Source organism: Anolis carolinensis, unplaced genomic scaffold (genome assembly GCF_035594765.1).
Source record: "Anolis carolinensis isolate JA03-04 unplaced genomic scaffold, rAnoCar3.1.pri scaffold_7, whole genome shotgun sequence".
NCBI lineage: Eukaryota > Metazoa > Chordata > Lepidosauria > Squamata > Dactyloidae > Anolis > Anolis carolinensis.
This window is the reverse complement of record NW_026943818.1, coordinates 33,463,946-33,478,502: the sequence shown is the minus strand read 5'-3', so window position 1 is coordinate 33,478,502 and position 14,557 is coordinate 33,463,946. Positions and strand designations below refer to the sequence as shown.

The 14,557-nt window shown below is 49.3% G+C and overlaps 1 protein-coding gene across 1 annotated transcript in view; it reads left to right on the top strand.

The window, feature by feature from the left end:
- Positions 1-11,140, top strand: part of homer3 (homer scaffold protein 3) — a 32,406-nt gene extending 21,266 nt beyond the window's left edge. Inside the window, exons 9-10 of the mRNA XM_062959548.1 lie at positions 7,269-7,349; positions 9,512-11,140. Coding sequence (XP_062815618.1) covers positions 7,269-7,349; positions 9,512-9,700 — 270 coding nt within the window. The 3' untranslated portion in view covers positions 9,701-11,140. The remainder of the gene's footprint in view (positions 1-7,268; positions 7,350-9,511) is intronic.
- Positions 11,141-14,557: the final 3,417 nt, after the last annotated feature.

The following is a 14,557-nucleotide window of genomic DNA, read 5'->3' as shown; positions in this document are numbered from 1 at the left end:
TCTGCAGTGGTTACAATGTTGTTTCTCACTTAGAGGTATTCTTATTAACAGTTACAACACTAAAACGAGATGAATCAGTTCTCTAAAGTATCACTTCCTTTACTTAAAATAGTTAAAACTTCTTCCTCTGCTACTTTTAAACTTTGTGAGTCCAGCTGGGATTGGTTCCCAAATTCTGAAACTTGGACTTCAAACCACAGTCACCCCTGTGATGTACTATCACAGATTCTCTGTTCCTTTCCAGGACACAGACTACATTAAATAAGTCACCAAACTTATTTAAAACTGACTCAAAATGAACAATTGAGTCTCCTTGATCCCATCAACCTGGAACCAATCTTCCCTGTGCCTCATCAGAGCACAGACTACATTAAATAAGTCACCAAACTTATTTAAAACTGATTCAAAATGAACAATTGTGTCAAGGACAGAACGCCACAAGATTCAAAGTAACAGAGTTTATTAGATTACAGAACTCAAAAATGCCCGTAAAAACACAAGGGCCAGGCAATTTTTGCCTTTAGGAGCAAAAAGGGGACAAAAGTAAATGTTCAAAAGATAAACCGGATTAAACCGGAGTTTAATCCGGGTAAAAACAAACTGCTTGCTTCAGCCTAGGTATTAACAGAACGAAAGCCAAGGAACAAAAGATACAAAGAATGCAACTAATTGGCAGCAGATTCCTCTCTGCTGCCAGCACTGTGCTTAGAGTAACTTGCGTCGCTCCCACACACACACAGTAGACAGGATCTCCAACACGAGCAATTCAGCCAAGGATTGTAGAAGTAGAGTAGACCAGTTCCGTTCCGTAGATCAAAGCCAGAAGCAGACGTTTGTAGTTTTTCCAAGTCCAAGAAGGGGGGGAAGACAAGCCGTGGTCAGTTCAGTCCGGGTTCTCAAAGCAGGAGATGGCGTCCGTCAGAAAGACGACGGAAGGTCAAGCTAATAAGAGTAAGCACAGGTTTGCACAAACAAATGCCCACACAATCCCTCCCGCCGTCTGACCCTGGATTTCAATCAACTTACGTCACAGCACAGGAAAGCACACAAGTCTTCAGGGAAGCGTCCCACACACACACGGATCCCAAGCGTTTGCCCAGATTACCTTGCCCGACGCAATTTGCAATTGCTCCCAAGCCCCATTTTATGCCAGTTACAAATCTTCATCACTGTCAGCTGTCCTCCTTAACCCGGGCGTTTCCTCATCACTTTCCTCGTCAGAGCTGGAACACCTCTGACTACGCCCAACAGCATCTCCAGCTGTGGATCCCGTCCCATCCCTCCAGCTAAGCCATGGGTCTAATCCTGAAGGTCCCCATTCATCTTCTGCCCCATCATGGCCAGTGGCCCCCAATTCCTCCCTTACCCGAGTCCAATCCATCTCATCCTCCTCTGAGCTAACCAGCCCCTCCTCCATTCTCTCCGTAAACCCTTCGAAAGATTCTTCGTCAGATGGTGCTGCAAATATGTCTCGCAGTCTTTTTCTCTCTCGCTCCTCGAGAGTATCTGACTCCCGAGGAGTCTTACGCCCACGTCTGTCAGTAACAGAGCCATGAGGCTCAATCATAACACTATCCCCTCTCACAAAGGCCTCCTCCCCCGATGGCGGAGAAGTGGCAGTGATACCCTCCGCTATAGCACCACGACGACTAGAGGTATCAAGTTTCAACAGCGAACGATGAAAGACTGGATGGACCTTTAAACTAGACGGTAAACGCAAACGAAACGCAACGGAAGAAATTTTTTTAACGATAGGAAAGGGACCCAAATACCGAGGCGCAAACTTTCCCCCAGCCTGTTTAATATGTTTGGAAGATAACCACACCAAATCCCCTTCTTCCAACTCCTCCCCTGCCTGCCTGTGGCGGTCAGCCTGAGTCTTCTGCGTTGCCTTAGCTTCCAACAGTAAGCGACGGGCAACATCATGCAATGCAGCCATTTCCGTAGAGCGGTACACAGGGTCCGAAGAGACCACATTGGTCGACGGCGCCACACCTCCCCGTGGGTGAAAACCATAAGTTAGCTCAAATGGCGTATGCTGACTAGACGTGTGCACCGCATTGTTATAAGCAAATTCCGCCACCGGTAACCACTTCACCCAAGCCGTGGGTTGATCTAAACAAAAACAACGCAGATATTGCTCTAAGAGCCCATTAACCCGTTCCGACTGTCCATCCGTTTGCGGATGGAAAGCTGAAGACACGTTTAACTTAGTCCCCAAGCACTCATGGAAATGTTTCCAAAAGCGTGACACAAATTGCGGAGCCCTATCTGAAATAATCACCTCGGGTGCTCCGTGCAAACGATAGATGTGCTTAGTAAATAGTAAGGCCAACGTAGGGGCCGCCGGAATGGTTGAACAAGGAATAAAATGAGCCAGTTTACTAAATAAATCCACCACCACCCAAATACAAGTATAACCCCCAGACTTAGGCAAATCTGAAATGAAATCCATGGAAATGATTTGCCATGGCCTGTCCGGAACAGGTAAAGACGACAACAACCCTCTAGGGCGCCCAACAGGCGTCTTACTCTGCTGGCAAACGGCGCAGCTGTCGCAAAAGCGCAGAATGTCTTGCCGCATCTTTGGCCACCAATAGCTCCTGGTAATGAGCTGCACGGTCTTGAATCTGCCAAAGTGCCCAGCCATGGGTTCGTCATGGTGGGCTCTAATCACCTCCAACCTGAGGGCCCCCACTGGTACGTAGACCTGCCCCCTGCGTACCAATACTCCGTCTTGATCTTGTAGATGCGGCAGTATGGTACGGTTACCTGCTGAGAGCAGCATCAGTTGCTCCTGTGTCCACACATCATCCCTCTGAGCCTCAAGGATCTGGTCATGTAACCCGAGCTCATTATCTACAACACACAGAGAGGCAGTAGGCAAGATGGTCTGACATACAACCTGCTCATTGGTCTTAAACTCCGGCTTGCGGGATAAAGCATCGGCCCGCAAGTTTGCCTTCCCCTCTACGAACTGCACCTTGAAGTTAAACCTGGAGAAAAACAAAGCCCATCGGATTTGACGCTGGTTTAACTTCTTTGCTGTTTGCAAGTGCTCTAAGTTCTTGTGATCAGATCTGACCACGATCTGGTGCCGTGCCCCTTCAAGCCAGTGCCGCCACACCTCAAACGCCACCTTAATCGCCAACAACTCCTTCTCCCATATGGTATAGTTCTGCTCGAAGGGTGTTAGTTGCCGTGAGTAAAATCCACAGGGACGCAAGGTCCCTGAGGAATCCTTCTGAGACAATACAGCCCCCAACGCGTAGCTAGAAGCGTCCGCTTCTACCACGAACGGTTTGTCAACATCAGGATGGGTTAGTATGTTGTCCGATTGAAAACTAGACTTAAGTTGTAGAAACGCCTCGTGAGCTTCCCGCCCCCATACAAATGGCTGTTTCTTGCGCAGAAGCTGCGTCAAAGGTACCGTGAGCTTTGCAAAATTCGGAATAAACTCCCGGTAGTAATTAGCAAAACCTAAGAACCTTTGTACATCCTTCTTAGTTTTCAGCTCCTGCCATGAGTTGACGGCGTCAACCTTATGTGGGTCCATTTTAAGTTCCCTACCTGACACTACATGACCTAGGAACTCCACTTCAGGCACATGAAAGACGCATTTGGAAGCCTTGGCGAAAAGCCCATTAGCCCGCAGTCGGTGCAGAACCTGCTTGACATGTTGACGATGTTCTTTCTCGTCCTTAGAAAAAATCAAGATATCATCCAAATAAATCACTAAAAATTGGTCAATTAGGTCCCTGAACACATCGTTCATGAACCTCTGGAAGACCGCAGGAGCATTACAAAGCCCAAAAGGCATGACTCGGAACTCGTGGCATCCGAAACACGTGTTAAATGCCGTCTTCCATTCATCCCCTTCCCGTATACGGATTAAGTTATAGGCCCCCCGCAGGTCAAGCTTGGTAAAGACCTTAGCCCCTTGCACCCTTGATAACAGTTCCGAGATTAAAGGGAGCGGGTACCTATCCCGAATGGTGTATTTGTTTAGGATCCGATAGTCGCAGACCAGCCTAAGTTCCCCAGTCTTTTTGGCTACAAAGAATACTGGTGCCGCAGTTGGAGAACTAGATGGGCGAATAAACCCCTTGGCTAAATTTTCATCTAAAAACTCCCGCAAAGCTTGCCTTTCCGGTACAGTCAAGGCATACAGCCTCCCTGCTGGCAGTTTCGCACCTTCTGCCAACTTGATGGCGCAATCATATGGCCTGTGCGGTGGTAATTTGTCCGCTTCTCTTTTACAAAATACATCAGAGAACTCCCCATACTCAGCAGGCACTCCCTCCATATCAGCATGAGTAACGTTTAGAGTGCAACAATCCTGCCTCTTTAAGATCACTTTACGTGTTGCCCAATCCACTTGTGGGTTTACTACAGCTAGCCAATCCATCCCCAGGATCACATCATATCGAGGCAAGCTCGTAATATCCCACACAAACGTTCCCGTTACTCCCTGCACCTCCCACGTTACTGCTGAGGTTTCCTGGTTAACCACCCCAGTCTCCAGCAGTCTCCCATCTGCTCCTTCCACCCACACGTCGCATGCCTTGCGCACTCTAGGAATGCCATGCTTCTTAGCAAACTCAATATCTACATAAGAGACCGTAGCTCCTGAGTCCAGCAGTGCCAGAGTAGAAACAAGTTCCCTTCCCCCAACAGATAATGTAATGGGTACGAAAACATGCTTCCTCCCCTCAGTTGACTGCTTGAGGAGCCCTAGTGCGTTGGACTCACGTCGCACTAGGGCTGGCCTTTTCCCGAAAGCTGGGAAGGTTTCACATTACAATTTTTGGCAAAATGCCCAGCATTCCCACAGTACAAACACAAGCCCAGCTGCCTCCTACGGCTCTTTTCCTCTGTAGACAGTTTTTTAAAGACCCCAAGCTCCATGGGCTCTTCCCCCATCACCACAGGTGCCCTGGTTACATGCATGGGTGGCGCACACATTGCTTTTGAGTGTTTACGAGCCTCGAACCTTGCGTCTAAACGCAGCACCTTAGCTACTAAGGCGTCCCAGCTTTCAGCCGGCTCCAAGCGTGCTAATTCATCCTGGAGCATATCACTTAACCCGGCAGTAAATAAAAGCATGAATGCATTTTCCCCCCAATCCAGCTGGTGGCGATACAGGTTAAACTTATTTAAGTAATCCAAAACAGTCCCCTTTCCCTGTTTCAACCGATACAGGGCCCACCCAGCGTTCTCCGTGCGGAGAGGATCCCCAAAAGTATCAGTTAACAATTTTTTGAAATTATTCAAATTGTCCTTGACTGGGTCATTTCCCAAAATTAAATTAGTGGCCCATTGTCCTGCGGGACCGGTCAACAAACTCAAAATAAAAGCCACCTTGCTAGTGTCAGTAGGAAAAGCATGAGCACTGAGCTGAGAAAAATAAAGCTCCACTTGTGCCAAAAAGGTTGGCAACTTGCACCTGGTTCCGTCAAAGCGTTCAGGAGTCAAAACATGTCCTTTCACAGCAAAAGCTGTTTGGCTTACGGTAAAGGCCGTTTGCAATTGGTCTACTTTGACTCTTAACTCATCCATCGTCTTCCTGACGGGTTTATTGCTGCAATAAACTTTTTATGGGCGTCGGGCAATCTGTCAAGGACAGAACGCCACAAGATTCAAAGTAACAGAGTTTATTAGATTACAGAACTCAAAAATGCCCGTAAAAACACAAGGGCCAGGCAATTTTTGCCTTTAGGAGCAAAAAGGGGACAAAAGTAAATGTTCAAAAGATAAACCGGATTAAACCGGAGTTTAATCCGGGTAAAAACAAACTGCTTGCTTCAGCCTAGGTATTAACAGAACGAAAGCCAAGGAACAAAAGATACAAAGAATGCAACTAATTGGCAGCAGATTCCTCTCTGCTGCCAGCACTGTGCTTAGAGTAACTTGCGTCGCTCCCACACACACACAGTAGACAGGATCTCCAACACGAGCAATTCAGCCAAGGATTGTAGAAGTAGAGTAGACCAGTTCCGTTCCGTAGATCAAAGCCAGAAGCAGACGTTTGTAGTTTTTCCAAGTCCAAGAAGGGGGGGAAGACAAGCCGTGGTCAGTTCAGTCCGAGTTCTCAAAGCAGGAGATGGCGTCCGTCAAGAAGACGACGGAGGGTCAAGCTAATAAGAGTAAGCACAGGTTTGCACAAACAAATGCCCACACAATCCCTCCCGCCGTCTGACCCTGGATTTCAATCAACTTACGTCACAGCACAGGAAAGCACACAAGTCTTCAGGGAAGCGTCCCACACACACACGGATCCCAAGCGTTTGCCCAGATTACCTTGCCCGACGCAATTTGCAATTGCTCCCAAGCCCCATTTTATGCCAGTTACAAATCTTCATCACTGTCAGCTGTCCTCCTTAACCCGGGCGTTTCCTCATCACTTTCCTCGTCAGAGCTGGAACACCTCTGACTACGCCCAACAGCATCTCCAGCTGTGGATCCCGTCCCATCCCTCCAGCTAAGCCATGGGTCTAATCCTGAAGGTCCCCATTCATCTTCTGCCCCATCATGGCCAGTGGCCCCCAATTCCTCCCTTACCCGAGTCCAATCCATCTCATCCTCCTCTGAGCTAACCAGCCCCTCCTCCATTCTCTCCGTAAACCCTTCGAAAGATTCTTCGTCAGATGGTGCTGCAAATATGTCTCGCAGTCTTTTTCTCTCTCGCTCCTCGAGAGTATCTGACTCCCGAGGAGTCTTACGCCCACGTCTGTCAGTAACAGAGCCATGAGGCTCAATCATAACAATTGAGTCTCCTTGATCCCATCAACCTGGAATCAATCTTCCCTGTGCCTCATCAGAGCACAGACTACATTAAATAAGTCACCAAACTTATTTAAAACTGATTCAAAATGAACAATTGAGTCTCCTTGATCCCATCAACCTGGAACCAATCTTCCCTGTGCCTCATCAGAGCACAGACTACATTAAATAAGTCACCAAACTTACTTAAAACTGACTCAAAATGAACAATTGAGTCTCCTTGATCCCATCAACCTGGAATCAATCTTCCCTGTGCCTCATCAGAGCACAGACTGACTCTCTTTTTTAAACTCTGCACTTCTTCAACTAAACGGCAGTTGGCTCTGCCTACTTCTCCATGGCAACCAGCCTCTAAATGCTGAGATGCACTCATCCTTTTAAAACATAAACACACAATTAAACATAACATCTGTAAACCAAAATTCGTACTTCATTACATGCTGTTGTTTAATAAAGCAACGACATACTTATTTTTCCCAATTCAGGAGCTGCAACAGCTGAAGAGCCAGAAAGGGTCCCACTGGGAAGCTGGAAGCGAGTGCGACGAGACCCATCAGAAGGTGCAGGTGAGGACAGAACTGGGACGGGACTCAGATTCTCGACCCCATGATTAGTTGGGCAAGGCCTTGAAAGGGCAACAACGTTGTGTCGGGTTGGACTAGATGACCCTTGAGAGTCCATTTCCACCGGGACCGGACTCTCAGCCCTATGATAGGTTGGGAAAGGCCTTGAAAGGGCAACAACATCGGGTAGGGTTGGATTAGATGACCCTTGGGAGTCCATTTCCACCGGGATGGGACTCTCAACCCCACGATAAGTTGGGCAAGGCCTTGAAAGGACAACAACGTTGTGTAGGGTTGGACAAGATGACCCTTGAGAGTCCATTTCCACCGGGACGGGACTCTCAACCCCATGATAAGTTGGGCAAGGCCTTGGAAGGGCAACAACGTTGTGTAGGGTTGGACTAGATGACCCTTGGGAGTCCATCTCCACCGGGACGGGACTCTCAACCCCACGATAGGTTGGGCAAGGCCTTGAAAGGGCGACAACGTTGTGTAAGGTTGGACTAGATGACTCTTAAGAGTCCATTTCCACCGGGACGGGACTCCCAACCCCACGATAAGTTGGGCAAGGCCTTGAAAGGGCTACAACGTTGTGTAGGGTTGGACTAGATGACTCTTAAGAGTCCATTTCCACCGGGACCGGACTCTCAACCCCATGATAAGTTGGGAAAGGCCTTGAAAGGACAACAGTGTTGTGTAGGGTTGGACTAGATGACCCTTGGGAGTCCATTTCCACCGGGACGGGACTCTTAACCCCACGATAAGTTGGGCAAGGCCTTGAAAGGGCAACAACGTTGTGTAGGGTTGGACTAGATGACCCTTGGGAGTCCATTTCCACCGGGACCGGACTCCCAACCCCATGATAAGTTGGGCAAGGCCTTGAAAGGGCAACAACGTTGTGTAGGGTTGGACTAGATGACTCTTAAGAGTCCATTTCCACCAGGACTGGACTCCCAACCCCATGATAAGTTGGGGAAGGCCTTGAAAGGGCAACAATGTTGTGTAGGGTTGGACTAGATGACTCTTAAGAGTCCATTTCCACCAGGACTGGACTCCCAACCCCATGATAAGTTGGGGAAGGCCTTGAAAGGGCAACAACGTTGTGTAGGGTTGGACAAGATGACCCTTGAGAGTCCATTTCCACCGGGACGGGACTCTCAACCCCATGATAAGTTGGGCAAGGCCTTGGAAGGGCAACAACGTTGTGTAGGGTTGGACTAGATGACTCTTAAGAGTCCATTTCCACCAGGACTGGACTCCCAACCCCATGATAAGTTGGGCAAGGCCTTGAAAGGACAACAACGTTGTGTAGGGTTGGACAAGATGACCCTTGAGAGTCCATTTCCACCGGGACGGGACTCTCAACCCCATGATAAGTTGGGCAAGGCCTTGAAAGGACAACAACGTTGTGTAGGGTTGGACAAGATGACCCTTGAGAGTCCATTTCCACCGGGACGGGACTCTCAACCCCATGATAAGTTGGGCAAGGCCTTGGAAGGGCAACAACGTTGTGTAGGGTTGGACTAGATGACCCTTGGGAGTCCATCTCCACCGGGACGGGACTCTCAACCCCACGATAGGTTGGGCAAGGCCTTGAAAGGGCGACAACGTTGTGTAAGGTTGGACTAGATGACTCTTAAGAGTCCATTTCCACCGGGACGGGACTCCCAACCCCACGATAAGTTGGGCAAGGCCTTGAAAGGGCTACAACGTTGTGTAGGGTTGGACTAGATGACTCTTAAGAGTCCATTTCCACCGGGACCGGACTCTCAACCCCATGATAAGTTGGGAAAGGCCTTGAAAGGACAACAGTGTTGTGTAGGGTTGGACTAGATGACCCTTGGGAGTCCATTTCCACCGGGACGGGACTCTTAACCCCACGATAAGTTGGGCAAGGCCTTGAAAGGGCAACAACGTTGTGTAGGGTTGGACTAGATGACCCTTGGGAGTCCATTTCCACCGGGACCGGACTCCCAACCCCATGATAAGTTGGGCAAGGCCTTGAAAGGGCAACAACGTTGTGTAGGGTTGGACTAGATGACTCTTAAGAGTCCATTTCCACCAGGACTGGACTCCCAACCCCATGATAAGTTGGGGAAGGCCTTGAAAGGGCAACAACGTTGTGTAGGGTTGGACTAGATGATTCATTTTGCCCTCCTCCCCAGGATCTGGAGCGCCGCAACCACGACCTGGAGCGCCGGCTGACCCTGGCCGAGCGCTCGCTCTCGGAGACGCTCTCGGAGCGGGAGAGGATGCACCAGGAGGTGGCCAAAGTGGCCGAGATCATGGACATGAAGATCTTCGAGCTGGGCGAGCTGCGGCAGGACTTGGCCAAGCTGGTGGAAAGCAACTGAGACCCCAAAAAGTTGGGGTTCGCCATTCGTCGAGACGTCTGGTAGGGACACCAACTTGGCGACCTCGAAGGGACTCCTCCTTCGTGACACTTCCATTTCTACGGTGGATGATCTTCTTTCTCTTTGGGATTTTATCTCCTTCACCCCCTTCTTACACTCGGATAGTTTTTGATAGAAAACAATTTCCCTCCCTCCTCCTCTTTTACTATCACCTTCCGTTCTTATCTCTTTGATAGAAAACAGTTCCCTCCCTCCTCCTCCTCTTTTACTATCTCCTTCCGTTCTTATTTCTTTTTTTGACCCGGGTCCCTTTTTTACCGTTTTGACGCAGCTTTCCACAAACGGCGGCTCTTTTTTAACCTGGGTCCCTTTTTTACCGTTTTGACGCAGCTTTCCACAATCGGTGGCTCTTTTCTCTTTTAACCCGGGTCCCTTTTTTATTATTTTGACGCAGCTTTCCACTAACAGCGGCTTTTTTTCTCTTTTAACCCGGGTCCCTTTTTTATCGTTTTGACACAGCTTTCCACAAACGGCGGCGATTTTTTAACCCGGGTCCCTTTTTTATCGTTTTGACGCAGCTTTCCACTAACAGCGGCTTTTTTCTCTTTTAACCCGGGTCCCTTTTTTATCGTTTTGATGCAGCTTTCCACTAACAGCGGCTTTTTTCTCTTTTAACCCGGGTCCCTTTTTTATCGTTTTGACGCAGCTTTCCACTAACAGCGGCTTTTTTTTCTCTTTTAACCCGGGTCCCTTTTTTATCGTTTTGACGCAGCTTTCCACTAACAGCGGCTTTTTTTCTCTTTTAACCCGGGTCCCTTTTTTATCCTTTTGAAGCAGCTTTCCACTAACAGCGGCTTTTTTTCTCTTTTAACCCGGGTCCCTTTTTTATCGTTTTGACGCAGCTTTCCACTAACAGCGGCTTTTTTTCTCTTTTAACCCGGGTCCCTTTTTTATCGTTTTGACGCAGCTTTCCACTAACAGCGGCTTTTTTTCTCTTTTAACTCGGGTCCCTTTTTTATCGTTTTGACGCAGCTTTCCACAAACTGCAGTTATTTTTTCTCTTTTAACCCGGGTCCCTTTTTTATTATTTTGACGCAGCTTTCCATAAACGGCGGCTCTTTTCCTCTTTTAACCCGGGTCCCTTTTTTATCGTTTTGACGTGGTGGAGAATTGGGCCGTAACACTTCCAAAAGAGGGGAGGAAAAGCATTTTCGGACTGCAGCAAGGCAAACGGAGGGGAAAATATGCTGCGAGAGGGAGATGTTCAATTATTGATGGCGCGACGCAGCAGGCACGAAAAAGCTGTGTAGGCTCTGATCTTTATTTACCCGCCTGCTCTTTTTGACCACAGTCTTCCCTCAAACAACGTGTCTTCTCTGGTTCGGGTCTGAGCAGGCATTTCTAGAGGGCGGAATAAAATTCCTATTAGTTTGAAAGCCATTGTTGTGATCGTCTTGGCCTTTTCTGCAGCTGTGTCACACCGCTGGCTCGTCTTCAGTTTGGGATTGGCTGCAATAAGGTTATTTGTCCAAAAGCTCATCTCTTCTATTACCACTGTATTGCAAAACCCTTACTATAAAAATAATAATAATCATCATTATTACTGTAATAATAATAATAATAATCACTGTCATCATTATCATTGCTTACCACTATTATCATTATCATCCCCATCCTCATCTCTGTCGTCATCACCACCACCACCACCACTACTATCACTACCATCATCACTATTATTGTCACTGTCACCACCACCACCATCACACTTGTTTCTTCAGATACTTTCCATATTTCAATATAAATTTCGTGTCGGTGTCGTATTTCACAGAGACCACGATGGAGAAATCTTTTATTTGTCACCACTTTTTGTGGACTAAGTGTTTTTAGTCCCTAAGGGCTTTGGGTTAGACTAGATGACCTTCCAAGCCTAGGATGCTATGACTTAATAATCTTTATACTCGACAATCGGGAGCTGTTCGTTGAGGCCCATCTGGGTCGTCTTTGCCCAGAGACATCCGTGTCCTCTCAAGGGAAACGCCGGGAAGCAAGCTGTTCGGCGCTTCCTGTTCTGTGGGGCTCGAAATGTGTCTTTATTAGACGAGGAGGAGGAGGAGGAGGCCTTGGGCACGCGCCGGCGCGAGTGAGGAGGAGGTGTGTCGGGACACCTCATTGAGATGCTACCCTGGGATACGGTGGCCATGGCAACGGAAGCAGGGAACCCCTCCAGAAAAGGCGAACGGAGGGGAGGAGAGATGCAGAGAGCGGGCGGCGTGGTGGGCACGTGGGTCGGGAGGTGGAGACGTGGTGAGAGAGGCAGCTTTGCGCCGTATACGGACTCGGGAATATCTTGGCACACAGAGCCCCGTGGCCCACTCTATGTCACTCCCTTCCTGAGAGCACTGCGACTCCCACCGATGGCCTTGCAATACCGTCACTCGCTTCCCAAGACCACTGCGACTCCCACAAACTTACTGAGAGCACTGCGACTCCCACCAATGGCCTTGCAGTACTGTCACTCACTTCTTGAGACCACTACGACTCCCACCGATGGCCTTGCAATACCGTCACTCACTTCTTGAGACCACTACGACTCCCACCGATGCCTTGTAGTACCATCACAAACTTCCTGAGAGCACTGCGACTCCCACCGATGGCCTTGCAGTACCGTCACTTGCTTCCTGAGAGCACTGCGACTCCCACCAATGGCCTTGCAGTACCATCACGAACTTACTGAGAGCACTGCGACTCCCACCGATGGCCTTGCAGTACCGTCACTCGCTTCCTGAGACCACTGCGACTCCCACCGATGGCCTTGCAGTACCGTCACTCGCTTCCCAAGACCACTGCGACTCCCACAAACTTACTGAGAGCACTGCGACTCCCACCAATGGCCTTGCAGTACCATCACGAACTTACTGAGAGCACTGCGACTCCCACCGATGGCCTTGCAGTACCGTCACTCGCTTCCTGAGACCACTGCGACTCCCACCGATGACCTTGCAGTACCGTCACTCGCTTCCTGAGAGCACTGCGACTCCCACCGATGGCCTTGCAGTACCATCACGAACTTACTGAGACCACTGCGACTCCCACCGATGGCCTTGCAGTACCATCACGAACTTACTGAGAGCACTGCGACTCCCACCGATGGCCTTGCAGTACCATCACGAACTTACTGAGAGCACTGCGACTCCCACCGATGGCCTTGCAGTACCGTCACTCACTTACTGAGAGCACTGCGACTCCCACCGATGGCCTCGCAGTACCGTCACTCACTTACTGAGAGCACTGCGACTCCCACCGATGGCCTTGCAGTACCATCACGAACTTACTGAGAGCACTGCGACTCCCACCGATGGCCTTGCAGTACCGTCACTCACTTACTGAGAGCACTGCGACTCCCACCGATGGCCTCGCAGTACCGTCACTCACTTACTGAGAGCACTGCGACTCCCACCGAAGGCCTTGCAGTACTGTCACGAACTTACTGAGAGCACTGCGACTCCCACCGATGGCCTCGCAGTACCGTCACTCACTTCCTGAGAGCACTGCGACTCCCACCGAAGGCCTTGCAGTACCATCACGAACTTACTGAGAGCACTGCGACTCCCACCGAAGGCCTTGCAGTACCATCACGAACTTACTGAGAGCACTGCGACTCCCACCGATGGCCTTGCAGTACCATCACGAACTTACTGAGAGCACTGCGACTCCCACCGATGGCCTTGCAGTACCGTCACTCACTTACTGAGAGCACTGCGACTCCCACCGATGGCCTTGCAGTACCATCACGAACTTACTGAGAGCACTGCGACTCCCACCGAAGGCCTTGCAGTACTGTCACTCACTTACTGAGAGCACTGCGACTCCCACCGACGGCCTTGCAGTACTGTCACGGACTTCCCGAGAGCACTGCGACTCCCACCAATGACTGATCACGACCAAACTTGGCACACAGAGCCCCCATGGCCCACTCTATGTCCTGGTGCGGTTTGGAAGAGTTTGGACCATGGATGATGGGACTTACAGTGTCTTCATTCACTTCCCGAGACCACTGCGACTCCCACCAATGACTGATCAAGACCAAACTTGGCACATGGAGCCTCCATGATCCACTCTACATCCTGGTGCGGTTTGGAAGAGTTTGGACCATGGACGATGGGACCTGCATGTGGAAGTTGTAGCTCACCCAAACCCACTGAAGCCAGCTGTAACCACTGTAGCTATAGTTCTGTCATGATAACGGCAACAGTCTCTCACAACTTCTTTTGAGAAACAGGGAGGCGAGGTTGCCGTTTGCTTCCAAAGTCTGGGAAAAAAGTAGGGCAGGCTGTCAGGAGTCTCCTCTTTCATGCCGCGAGCCGCGAGCGAGATCAGAGGGAAGTTTTTGGCAGTTCGAGGAGTCGCAAATCGTCAGCCTTTGCGGGAGGAGACCCAGATTCGTCGGCAACCATTTGTCGGTTCTTCTCACAAAGAATATAAGAAATTGCTTTGAAACCAGTCGGCTTTGCGAGATCCCCCCTCCCTGAAACCAGTTTGTTAAAAAAAGCATAGTTTTACCTGTGTCAGGTGCGACAGGTTTATAATAGTAGGTATGCGAATACCTTAAAACACTCGGTGGAGTCGTTTGGCAGATACTTTGTTGTTGTTGTTGTTGTTGGGTTGTTGTTGTTGTTGTTATTATTATTATTACACATTGCTGTGGCTCAGTCTGGTTAAATGGGTAAGAAAGGATAGAGAAAAAAGCATAGTTTTACCTGTCTCAGGCGCGACAGTTTTATAATAGTAGGTATGTGAAGACCTTAAAACACTCGGTGGAGTCGTTCGGAAGATACTTTTTGTTGTTGTTGTTGTTAT